The sequence below is a fragment of the Lemur catta genome, chromosome 6 (assembly GCF_020740605.2).
Source record: "Lemur catta isolate mLemCat1 chromosome 6, mLemCat1.pri, whole genome shotgun sequence".
NCBI lineage: Eukaryota > Metazoa > Chordata > Mammalia > Primates > Lemuridae > Lemur > Lemur catta.
In genome coordinates this window covers 88,231,797-88,245,556 of record NC_059133.1, presented here as the reverse complement: position 1 = coordinate 88,245,556, position 13,760 = coordinate 88,231,797, and the positions used below count along the sequence as shown (strand labels likewise).

General features: G+C 40.6%; 1 protein-coding gene across 1 annotated transcript in view; it reads right to left on the bottom strand.

Annotated features, from left to right (window-relative positions):
• The window catches only part of LRP6 (LDL receptor related protein 6), a 160,264-nt gene extending 151,843 nt beyond the window's left edge, over positions 1–8,421 (bottom strand). The window contains exon 1 of the mRNA XM_045554314.1: positions 8,241–8,421. Coding sequence (XP_045410270.1) covers positions 8,241–8,295 — 55 coding nt within the window. The 5' untranslated portion in view covers positions 8,296–8,421. The remainder of the gene's footprint in view (positions 1–8,240) is intronic.
• Positions 8,422–13,760: the final 5,339 nt, after the last annotated feature.

Here is a 13,760-nt window from a genome sequence, read left to right as displayed (position 1 = left end):
GTGAGTTCTTAACTTACTTCCCTAGCCTCAAAAGGCTTTTTAAAGTCCAATCTGAGATTCCTTAAAAAACTTTCAGCAAAGCAAACTTAAAGACCTATATATGGTAAATTACTATTCTTGCTACACCTATGTAAATAATCAGGCCAAATCTAATGAGATCAAGTTCACAAAGACTCTTATTCTACCCCTAATAGTCACAGATTTTGTTTTAAACAACAGGGAGACCAACAAGTGCTCATCACAATTGCCTATTACTTACCCACTAACTTGGCTTGAACAAACTTTAGCCAGGCTTCTCTCCTCCCACAAGCCGGGAAACCTTGGCTAGCCCTAAGCTTAAGCAAGTAGATGAACAACTTCCTCCCTCATTCTGACCATTGGCTGACTGCAGAAAAAAATTTTTTTCCAGTTAAACCACCCTGATCATGCAATCTGCTCACCCTTACCCACTTGGCCCATACTCCCACAAAGTTCTTGTTAGCCTTGCTTAACCCTCCCTATAAAAGAAAAGCCATTTTCTGTTTTATTTTGAGATGTTTACAGATCCTGTAGTAAGCATGTTCTCCTATTCAAATAAACTCTCCTTACCTAAGTCTGGCTTTGTTTTCATTCAGAAGACAGTACTATACAAACCACCTACTTGCAAACTTCAAAATTACATTAGCATTTTTCCCCTCTATCTAAAGTGATTAGTATCATTTTCAAAACCATAATAAGGTCTAGGTAAAATTAAGTACATACATAAAGTACTACATACAAAATTGCTGTCCAGATTACCAGCAATCTGGCCTTAGATTAGTCATTCATCTTTCTGATTTATAAAACAAAAAAGTTGTACCAGGTGATTTCTAATACCCCTCCATCTTATTATTCTAGATATAAATTTGGCAAAAATGTTACAGGGATATTCATAACAGGGCTACTCAGAAACATGCTGGCGAAGTACTGAGTGCTTCTACAGCAGAAAAACAGGAACTTAAGTTATTTTTTAATGCCTATCTCAGTAACTTCAAAAGCTGAGATTTCAGAAATAATTTCTCAAGGCAAAGACTCCAATAATCAAATCCACACTCATTAAAAAGTACTTCATATATCCATGCAATACAATTCACCCATAAAAAAGAATGGAATATTAACACATGCCACAACATGGATGAACCTTGAAAACATTATACTAAATGAAAGAAGCTAGACACAAAAGGCCACATACTATATTCCTTTTTTCCTTTTTTGAAATGGGTCTTGCTCTGTTGCCTGGGCTAGAGTGAAGCGGTGTCATCCTAGCTCGCTGCACCTCCAACACCTGGGCTCAAGCAATCCTCCTGCCTCACCCTCCCAAGTAGCTGGGACTACAGGCATATGCCACCAAGCCCCAGTTAATATTTTTATTTTTTGTAGAGGCAGGGTCTCTCACTATGTTGCCCAGGATGGTCTGAAACTCCTGGCCTCAAGCAATCCTTCAGCTTTGGCCTCCCAAAGTGCAAGGATTATAAGCATGAGTCACTGCATCTGGCCCATATTCCATTCATATGAAGTATTCAGAATAGGTACATCCATAGAGGGAAAAAGTAGAATCATGGTTACCAGAGGCTGGGGAAAGGAGGAATTGGAAAGTGACTGCTAAGATATACAGGGTTTTTTTGGCAGGGTGATGAAAATGTTCTGGAATCAGATAGTGGTGATGGTTATCTTGTGAGTATACTAAAAACTGGAATTTGGACGCTTAAAAATGGAGATTTTTGTGGTATGTGAATTACATCTCCATAAAACTGGATCAAAAAATTACTTGAGAATATGAATTACATTATTAATGCAATAGTTATATCCTGAAACCAGAAATTATATGATCCACACTTCAAATTCAACCTTAGACATAAACATGCTGATTTTTTCTGAGTAATCTGTTTAACATATCTAATCTGTGCTAAGAAATCCTTATAATAGTTAAAATTTATAACTTAAGTATGCCTAATAAACGATTTAAGACAAAACATAAAATGAAGCTCCAAGTGAGACTATATAAATGTCATGAAACCTCACATCTTTTTATATTGCTTTAAATGTAAAATTAACAATATCCAATATGTGCAAAGCTCTGGCACACAGTGGTATATAAAGGGGAAAAAAAATCTATACTCAAGAAACCTTTCATCTAAGGGCTATTTCTTCATTAGCATAAATCAAGAATGTTACAAATAAAGACCACACAATGTGTAGCTAAGAGTTCATGCTAACGAAGTTCAGCTCTCAGCTTCCTCAGATTTGCAAAATATAGTATCTTTAAACTGGATATATGAATATAGAGTACTTAAATTACACCTCCCAATAAAGCAAGCCAATAATGAGGAAGATTTCTATTCCTATAACCCTTTACTTGGTGTGGTCTGGATCTAGTGCCATAAAACAATGACTAAGGCCACCAGAGAAAATAGCCTCCTGTTCAAACATACATAATGTCATACAGGTACAGTCTTCCAACGTTTGGGTAACTATTTTCCCAAAAAAAAAAAAAAATGACTACTGCTGATCATATTCACCTCTGCCTTTTTATTTTTATTAAGAAACTCACCAATAACTCTAGGCCGGGGGTCAATTATAACTACATAACTAAACACAGTTTTTTGCCTAACAATATCTCATTCCACATCCCCAATATCGTCCTGAAATTAGTTCCAAAATATCTAAGCATTTATACACGGTCCTTCTGAGCAAGGTATAACAAAAACTAAAACTAACAAGTCATATTACAGCTAACAGGATCACAGCATCAAAGTATCAATAATTTTCACCAAACAGAGCCCAAGCACATTTTAATATTTTCTAGCCTCATGCCTGAACAGCTTGATCCTTTTATGAGAATAATCACTGCTACAAATAACACAAACAGCTTGAGAAACAAGGAAAGTGTTTTCCTTGTATGGACAATTTCTTATACAATACAGGAGAAATTGTATTCTAAGATAAATAATTTTAAGGGCAAATAGCTTGTTCTTAGGTTGCCTAGTCCATGTATTTGACTAAATTTCAAATTTATTCACATTGAACCTGACGCAGTGGCTCACGCCTGTAATCCAAGGCTTTGGGAGGGCAAGGCCAGAGGATCACTTGAGGCCAGGAGTTTGAGACTAGCCTGAGCAACATAGTGAGACCCGATCTCTACAAAAAATGTAAAAATTAGCGGGTCATGGTGTTGCACACTTGTAACCCTAGCTACTTAGCATGCTGAGGCAGGAGGATCACTTAAGCCCAGGCCAGAGTCTGAGGATGCAGTGAGCTAAAACAACAAAGTTATCCATATGGAGCAATATTTTATTAAGATGAAGCTTATTTGACAGAAGATAAACATGTATACAAAAAGTGAAACATGCAATGCAGGAACTCAGTATAGCATCTATCGATTCTGCTGTGAGAAGTCCATCAATTCAGTAATTTTAATTATTGTGAATAAATAATACAATTTCTCAATTAGAGAATGTTTTGATAAAATTATTTTGCCCACCCTTAACGCTTCTTTAATAAGTAAATAAGTATCACAATGAACTGAACTATCTATTCTCTAGCTTATTTAATAATAATCATCACCTAAAAAGTGTTATGGTTGTAACCCTTTAGACGGTAAAACAAATTTAGTAGTGGCAATTTTATTTTATATAAAACAAAATAGAAAATGTCAGAAGTAAAAGTATTTCATGGAGCTTTTATTTCAGTCACAGAAGAGTCAAAAAAAAAAAGTTCAAAGACCACTGGCTTAAAACTGTCAACTGCCAAAAACAGTACCTAGAACACAGTAGACACTTAAAATGTTCTACCAATCTTTCCCGAGCATCACTATTTCTTTTAATTTGGCCATCTTAATAATGGCAACCATTTATTCAATGTTTACTATTAACTGCGCACTGTATTACCCCTTCACATCTCATCATTTCTCAGAAAAATCTTGTAAGTTACTATCCGCACCTAACAGGAGAGGAAATTAAGGCTAAGTATCTTGTCCAAAGCTACATAAAGTGGCAGAAGATTCAAACTTTGCCTATACGTTTCTGCTATAGCACCCTTCTTTATAATCTTCTCCAAATATAAACTTTAGATAAAATTTCCATGATGAAAATGGATTTTTCTCAGAGTACTTACCCATGACCTAAATAGCACTGTAACCTGTCTTATTTGTTTTTCCAATATGCTCAAAATATTCAAGCAAAAATACAAGTTCTCATAAAATACTTTCCAGTTATGTATCCCTTCACAGAATCTCCCTTGATATTCAAAAAAGTACTTTCTGATAGCCAAAGCATGTATAAAGACACAGTAGTTCCATTCAACACATTGAAAAGCCTCCAATTAAAAGCAAAGAAAAATATTCTCTGAAAAACTGAACCATGGGAAATCAGCCCTTCTGATGACAATGAACTAAAACCTTAAAGTTTCATAACCAAATTATTCTCTGGCCATATGAGCAAACCTAAGGCCAAGTAAGTAAGTAGGGATAAAAATACAAGATTGAACTATATGAAATTGTCATCAAACAGCAACAATTCACATGAATCAATCTAATACTTAAAGGATTATCTAGTCCAAGTTCTCTCCAAGTGTGGTTCTTTGAACAAAGGTTCAACAGAATGTTAAAAGGATTTATAAAAAAATTAATTGTCAAATTTGGGAAATACTGTGTTAAATAAAGTTAAAACTGGTCCTTTACCTCAAGACTTCTCAGGGCCCTTAACATGTTAACATGAATTATGAATTTCCAAATAAAGTGAACAGAGATTAAGTGACTTGCCCAAGGTCACACAGCTAGCTAATGGCAAACTTAGAGCCATAACCTAATTCTGATTCCCCTTCCAAAATTCATTCTACCTCCCCAAGACTTTATAACACATGATTTTAAAGTAAAAAGCTTTACTAGAAATATAAGATAGGAAACATTAGTGTTTGTTCTGACAGTATTTACCACCACCCCACCAAAGCAAAATAAAAAAGTAGCAAAGAATTTTTATATAACAAAAGCCTTCTCAAAAAAAACTAAGGTGTGGTATTTACACAGATTATACATACTCATGATATTCCAATTTATATTCTTATCAAGAATATTTCCTCTAGAAAATCAGATATAATTTTTTCTCATCAGTGCCTGAATGAAACTATGAGAGTGGTGAGAACGGCAACCTAAATTGAGGTCCATTAGAGCAGAGACCATGTCTGTTCTGCTCTCCACTGTACCAGAGGCTGATATATAGTAGGTATTCCATACATATTTGCTAAAAAATGAATACTAAATCTCTGTTCTACCATTAATTCACTGTAAAATCTTGATCAAGTTGTAATAGCTCTGAATCTGAGTTTCCCCACTTGCAAATGAAGCGGTTAAATGCAAATGGTCAAGATATCTTTCACCTTTAAGAATTCACAGCTCTTATAAATTAAATCTCAAATCCCCAGCATTTGAGGATACATTCATAAACAATCAAAAACTATAACAAAAAATAATATTTACAAAGCACTTTACATTCATTACTTCATTCAATACACCTAATAACTCTGCAAATTAAGACAGGTATCATTACCCACATTTTACAGGTAAAGAAACTGAGATCCAGGCCAGGTGCATGGCTCACGCCTGCAATCCTAACACTCTGGGAGGCCCAGGCAGGAGGATCACCTAAGCTCAGGAGTTCAAGACCAGCCTGAGCAAGAGTGAAACCCTGTCTGTACAAAAATAGAAAAATTAACTGGGCTTGGTGGAACGTGCCTGTAGTCCCAGCTACGCGGGAGGCAGGAGGATCACTTGAGCCCAGTAGTTGGAGGTTGCAGTGAGCTATGATGACACCACTGCGCTCTACCCAGGGCAACAAAGCAAGATTCTGTCTCCAAAAAAATAAAAAACCTAAGATCCACGAAGTTGACGAGAGCAGAACCATAGTTACAATATAGTGAAGCCTGGGCTTTAAACGCAAGATTTTGCTGTTGAAACTCCCAAATCTTTCCATTACATCCTGTCACCCAAAGACAGAGATAGGGATGCAACACTATTGATAACAGCATTCTCGGCTTTCAGCTATTGATTAAACAGGGCTACCAGACAAATGTTCTCCCAAACTCTTACATAACCAAACACCCAATGTTAAAGCTCCAACTCTTCTGTGAAGAAAAATTATCTAAAAGCAACAAATCAATCACATTTTTCTCCTTGGAGTCCAAGGCTGAGTAAGTATCATTAGTATAACAGAGGATGACAATATCGAGGAGTGAAAAGAATCTAAATTATGAACAAAAATAGACACTGTTAGTACAAACATGCACTCACTGTTAAGTACAGTACTGTTAAATACAAAGACCACCTTATACCATTATTTTGCTACATTTAAAAAGAGAGCTCGTTTTGAAAACTTTGTGGAAATGAAACAATTTAAACTATTACCTCTTCTAGGTCTTGTTACGTAATATCATACTTCAAAACAGTACTGCAAGTGCAACTCTCTAAACTCCAGTAATGAACAAACCCAACTCTGGAATCAATCCCAGTGTTAAAATAAACAAACAGTATTTACATCACACCCTTCCCCTACAAGAAATACAACTGGGCAACCAGAAGCACCCCAAATTATAGATTTAGATTTCCCCAAGACTCTAACCAATTAGGTGGTTCTCTTATTATTAGTTCTATTAACCTTCTGTCTTGAAATAGATACATAATTCTTATGTCACATATAATTGTTTCTCACAGGTATAGCAAAACCCCTTTCAATAGTGTATACTATAAAATAAAGATACTATTAAACCTAGCAAGTACACAACACTGCAGTAAATTCTCTGCCATGAAAATCAAATGAGCACTATCTGTCTGGGTTTTACATGTGGAAATAGTTTGGAACATGCTCACAATAAATCGTAATTATTAAGGATAAGTCATATATCATGCAAACATGATGATGATTATAGAGTAACTAAAAAAAAAATTCCTCCTCCTCAAAAAAAGGTCACTCTCATCCAAAATATATATACACTGTCCACACAGAAATGACAGACCTGTCATAAGATCATTAGTTACTATCGTGTTCTGTAAACTTCAAAAGTTTTAGCAGACTTAGCAAAAGTTTAGCTTCTTAAATACCCAAAAATCTCCAGAGACTCCAGTGGTCTCACAACTGAAAAGCACTGACCATGAAAACCAGTGAGAATTTCAACAAAACCAAAACTACAAGCCGCTGCATCAAGAAGTGCTTAAATTCCTCTACTGGTAAATGTTCAACAGCATCAGACTCAACTTCAACACTAACAAGTTTAAGAAGAGCTACCAAAAATCATGTGGGCCAAGTCAAAAAATCCTTGCAAACTGTCACCAAATAAAAGTCACAGGGTATGTGTCAGTTCTGCAGTCCAATTCAAAACATCACAGAACCATAGAATTTAAGCGATTCCCAGAGCAAATTATCCAGAACAGTCTATGTTATTTACCAAAGTGCCAAGCAGCCCCACGGGGTGCACGGCAAATGGTAATTTAGGTCCCAGGACCGGCTACCCTTCACACAAGGATGACTTTCCCACTTGGTGCCAACTGTACACTTGCATACTCCGAAAATAGGGGCGAGCCCGGAATACCAGAGGTTACAAGGGCAACGTGTCTATTTTATTATGGGCTGAAGCCCAGAAGATTCCCAAAGCTGAAAGGCTCGACCTATAACCCCAGAGTCACTTTCCAACTGCGCTCTCACCCAGGATCATTACATCCCAAACGGAAGCCAATTATTAGTTGTAACAAAGCCTGGAAAAATTGGGAGAGGGCTTTAAAAGTTCACCTAAGAGACCCAGAAAAGGGGGGCTTCGAGGGAGAAGGCCAACGTTAAAGCATCTTGGGCTCCAACATTTTAAAAGCCAAAATACGTACAAAGAGCCTTTTCCCTGATGACTCCAGGCAGAAAGAGGCACACGGACACTCAGTCATTCCGAAGGAATGGGGTGCCAGGGGTTCGCAAGGACCAGCAGCCCGGACTGAGGCTCCGGTCTGTCCAGACAGGGTCTGGAAGGCAGGCAAGGGTCTCATTGTGGCCCGCGGTGCGCACAGCCCCTGCTCCCGGGCCCCTTTCTCCCTCTCCTTCCCCACGACCAGGCCTCTCCTGCTCCTCTTCCCCTTTTCCCTCCCTCCCTCCCTCCCTCCCTCCCCCAGACACACAAAACACGGCCACCTCCCCCCAAACCCCACCAACTTTCCTGCCGTCCCCCCACCCCACGCACACTCTTCCTACCTCTCAGGAGCACACAGAAGCTGCAGGCCAGGAGGCTTCTCAGGACGGCCCCCATCTTCCTTCTCGCGTTCTCTCCTCTCACCGGCGAGGGGCGGCCAGCAGAGGGGGAGGCGAGGAGCCGGGGCGGCCGCCGCAGCGGCAGGGCTGCACGCTCATGCTTCCCAGCTTCCCAGACACAGAAGAAAGAAAGGGGCACGTCAAGGCTCCGCGCGCGCCGCCGCCGCCCTCTCTAGCGCGCCGCTCTGCCCCGGGCTCGCGCGACGCCAGCGTCTGCTCCCATCCCGCCGCCGCCTCCTCCCCCGGCGCCCCGCTTCCCCCGCGCAGCTCCTCATTCAGCCTCTTCCTCTCACGCAGCGGCGCAGGGATACGGCCCTCCCGCCGCCGCCGCCGCGGTCGTGTCCCTGCGCGCGGGCCGGCCCCCTCCCTCGGCGCTGCGCCCGGTGCAGTCAGAGGAGAAGTCTGGGGCCGCGCGCACGGCCTCCGGTGGAGACCCCGGGAGATGGGCCGGGCCGGTAGAGGCGAGCTGGAGGAAAAAGGCCTCCCGGCGGCGCATTCCAATGGGATTCTTTCCCGGGCCGGCTACCGCGGCCCTCCCCGCGGAGGACGTGAAGCGACGTCGAATAACATTGGAGCCGGCGAGGTCGGGACTACTTTCTGCGGCTCGGCCGCGCCGCCGCCTGCCTGGCTCTTTGTGCGGCCGCCGCCGGCCGGGCCAGCCGGGCTGTGTCCGCGCCGCCGCCGCGGGGGCCGGAGGGCGGCGGGCCGGGAGCCGCCGAGCCCCGGCTTCGCGCTTGAGGCGCTACGGCGGATGCCGCTAAGCGGTGATGAGCTCAGTCTTCCGGACTGGAAATTGTCTAAGCATCTTTTTTATTAAGGAAAATGAAAACTAATGCCGATGACACTACCTTTAAACGTGCGTCTGGTGAAGGATGTGCAAACGCCCGTTCAAAACAGATTTTTATTTTCTCCTGGCTTCCCAGAAGAACAGACTGCCCCCAGAATTAACGCCGGCGAGAACTAAAGATTTCTAAACTGGCAGATAAAATTCCAAGGTAAATGCGTCAACACCTAAGACAGAGCAAAGGGACAGTTGGACAAAACTGTTGTTAGGGTTTTACAAGTTGCATATAATAATGAACGTTTGGCACGCTTGAGAAGGAAAGGATTCCCCAGAATCCGACTTTGCACAGCCTCTGCGGCTCCCCGTGCGCTGGGCATTCAGGGGTAATGGCCCAGACACCCCCTGAAATCACCTGGCAGGCTTCGGTCTAGGCAGAGGCACTCCAAGAATTAACCCTGATGGGGCCATCGGCGCATTCTGCCCAGCTGTCACAAGCCCTTACCCGGAGGCTGAGGGGCAAGAAAGTGGAGCTACTACCACACTGTTACTAATATCTCAGTGACATTGGCGTTTACTAGTGCTTGCACACACGTTACCAGATTTGACAGTCAAAACTGCCTGGGGTGAGGCAGGTTTTGTTATTTACTACCTTCATTGCACAGAGGAGGAAAATGAGAATGTGAGAGGTTCAGTGATTTACCCAAGGCCACTCAACTAGGAAATAGCAGGACCTGACCCCAGCCTAGGTAGGTCTGTGACTTCAGACACTCTGCTCCTTCCAAGAAATGCACGCTGAACCAAAGGCAGTGCAAGTCTATAAGCAGTATACAAACAGAACAGCCAAATCGCTCTCTCCTAAATTCACCTGAGAAAGTCTAGCCACCGTTAATTTAAATGACCTTCTTCCAAGAAACAGGTCAGGACTCTGCAAGTTTTGTATTCTGGGTTCCACAAAACAGAAAACTGAGACTAGATTTTTCAGCAATAGCCTCCAGAGTGTATTGCTGTGAAGCTAATGAGACTGTGGAGACACTATGAAGTATTGCCGATAGCATGAGATTTCGAATAAAATGTGGATTAGGATCCCACCCCCGCCAGTTATTAGATGTGTGACCAACCTTGGGCAGGATATTTAAATGCACTGCACCTCAGTTTTCCTCATCTGTGAAATAGGAGCTAATACCTCCTTCAGGCTGGTAGTATGGACTAAATTAAATAATACATAAACTGCTTGATATTATAGGTGCTTATAAATGACTGTTTTCTTTCTTTCTCACCTCCTTCAAGGTGAAAGGTGTCACAGTAACTTAGAATCCTTGAGAAATAATGGAAGAGAGAGAAAAAAAGATACATCCCCAAATGTTTATTGTAAGATGGTTTGTAGTTATAGATAGGTAGTCATGAAGCTAGTGAAAATTAACCTTCGAGACCCCTCACTTTCACAGGCCCTTCCAAAGACAGGGAAGGAGCCCTAACAATGTGTTCCCATGACCCTATTTGCAAAATAGAGATAATTTTGTACTTTTTCTGTATAATTGTATTATACGAGCTTGTATAAGTTTCAAGTCCCACAAAACCCACATCTGTCCTTATTTATCATAGAAAACTGGGTAAGCCCTAAGTCTCCTTAAGCTAATAACCTAAGAAGGGGATCAAGATATTATACACAGCTGAATAATGATACTTTGGAGATAAAGAATTTTTTAAGCCATGCTAAGAAGTTTAAATTTTAGTCTGTTGACAATGTGGACATTGAAGAATTTTGCACATGATGGAGAAGTCTATGAAAGGGATGATCAGGACAGCAGCACTGAGGATTGAAATGAGATTTAAAAAATTGGAGGAATATGAGATCAAAGTAGTAGGACTTCATAACATATCAGATGGGAATTGGGAGAAAGAGAGACGGATTTCCAGGTTTCTAAGTTATCCACCTGAGTATACTGGGAGTCTCATCTACTAAGAAAATAAGTGGGTGATAAGTTGAACAATGGCTTTTTTATATTGGAGGTGTCTGTAAAACATCCAAGTGGAAATATCTAGTAGACAACTTTGATATAGAAGTTAGGACTCAGGAGAAGAATGGAAAACCTAACCATTGATATAATGGTGGAGCTTGTACACTACCCAATCCAGAGGCCACACTGTAGAATACTGAACAATTATTGAATAGTTCTTACCAGTTTTCTGGAAGATGGTGGTAAAATATCTTAAACAAGGCAATGTTTTTTCTAACCTAGATAACGTCACCTCTGGGGCTGGTGAGTTGAGGGTTGAGATTCTAGTTGAAACCATGAGCTTACCTTAAGGAGAGCATTTAGCTTAATTAGAAAACTGAGCCAGGGTAAAACCGTGTAGTATACAGTATCTAGGGGCAAACAGAAGAAGAGAAGCTAGAGAAAGAGACCAAAAAGAGGCAGATGGAAAACTGAGTGAAGTGTGCCACTAAAGAAGGTATGGCCAATAACGACAAATACAATGTCAGCTGTGGAGAATCTGCTGCAAGAAGTGCTGAAAAGAGGATATTGTGATTTACAGCTTTCCATAAGGTTGTTTGTGGGACCATATATTACGCCAACCTTTTAGGAAAGCAATCTGGAAGTAAAATTTACCCACCTTTAACTAGAACCCTACTTCTTGGAATTTATCTGTAGAAACCAAAGTTTATAGAGATACATATACATGGATATTTATTATAACATTATAATAGAAAACAAAACAAAAACAAGCTTATAAAAATGGAAGTTTTCATGATTCAACCTAATCAAAAGAAGCTGAATGCCCTTCAATAAGGGAATAGTTTAACAAACAATATTCTGTCCTTATTGTGGAATACTATATGGCCGTTAAAAAGAATTAGATAGATTTACAGGTATTGACTTGGAAGTATAGCTATGATATATTGTTAATTGAAGAGAAAGTTACAGTACAGAGTATATAATGTGATGGAATTTTTGTTTAGAAGAAAAGAAGGAGTGAAGGGGAGAGAGAGGGAGAAGAAGAGACAGAGAGAAAGGGAGAGAAATCCTACGTGGTTGCATATATGTCTGTTTTGGATTTGGTTGGACAAAGCAAAATGTAGGGGCAGTAAACATGAAATTGTCAAAGGTGGACAGAAGAATGTACTTAAAGGGGTAGGGGAGACTTAATTCTATTTTAGACACTTTTTTATTATTTAAGCTGCCATGGGAACCATTAATTACTTTTTTAATTCAAATGGCTGCTTTTTAAAAAATCACTAATAAACTTAAAGCGAACAAAATAGTCTTTGGTGACTTTAGCCAAAGCAGTTTCAGCAGAGTTACGAGTGCCAAAGCAAGAGTGCAATAAATTGAGAAACAAAGGGGAGACGACGAGGGAGGAAAGTGGTTTTTCCAAAATCTTGTTGTGAAAGGAAAGGAAGCAATTGGGTGGCTAGAAAGGAATTTGGGGCTGGAGGAATTTGGGAGTTGACTTGGTTAGGGTTGATTGCTTACTTTGTTTTTAAGGTTGAGAGGAACAGGACCATATTTATAACTTGAAGTGAGCGAGCCAGTAAAGAAGGAGGGTGGGGGGAGGAGTAAATCAGAGACTTCATGGACGATCTGGGGCCTAGCAGGATGAATTCGCCTTGGATGGGAGGAGGAGCAGGAGGAGGACGGGGACGACTATGAGGACTACAACTGCCACTTCTGGAGGAGAGAAGAGGGTGCCTATCAAAGGCTGCTTGACCTCTTGACCTGCAGCTCCTCTCCCTCCACTCCTTCCAGGGCCCCTGAGAGGGACTGTGGCAATAATTTAGCATGGTCATGTGGTTTTATAAAACTTACAAAAGTAACATTTTTTTGATATTCATTTTTTTTTAAATGTCCCCTTCCCCAGTTGTATATGCTTAGGCACCACAAAACCTGCATCTGCCCCTGACAGCTCTAAATAGGTTTTTTGGGGAAAGGATAGTAAAGACAAAGTTTGATTGCCTTTATTTTCTTAAAAACAAATGACCAAGTCAATCTGCTGGAAGTGAAATAAAGAATATGGCTCGGGGTGTTGGGGAAAGCAATGAAGGTCTGGAAGAGCTGCTGCTGGGGGTGGAAGACGGAGTTGGCAAAGGACGTGTTATAAGATTCCTAACCTCAGAGAGGGTGCTGCTGTAACTGCTTACCGGAAATTTGCTGGATACCATAAAGAGTGGACTTCTCGCCTCCATTTTTCTATCCCCAAATAAGAATAATACTTGTTCCTAGCTACAGCATAAGAATGTCACATGGGATGCCTAAAAGGAATTCATTATAATTTGAAAATAAGTGTACATTGTTTCCAACAATATTTTTTTCTTATTTCAACATCAGCTATATAAACTCTCTGTAAAGTTGTTAAAACATGAACAATAAATAAAACACTGCACATTCAAGTTCTTGTGTTAGTCCCAAACAGGATGAAAAAAGATCTATGGTAGAGGGTCCCCTGGAAAGGAGAATCAGAGCAGAGCAGAGAGGAATGTTCCCATTCAGGGAAGAGGATGACAGCAGAGTGAGAATATTGGTTACATACAGAAGGACTAATCTAATAAGGACATATATTAAGGATAATGGCAGCTGGGTTTCTAACTATTGGAAAAGGGAGTTACAAATCAAGGGAGATATATTGGTGCCAACGTCAATGAAATATACTGGTGCCAACATCAATGAAAATGGTTGAAT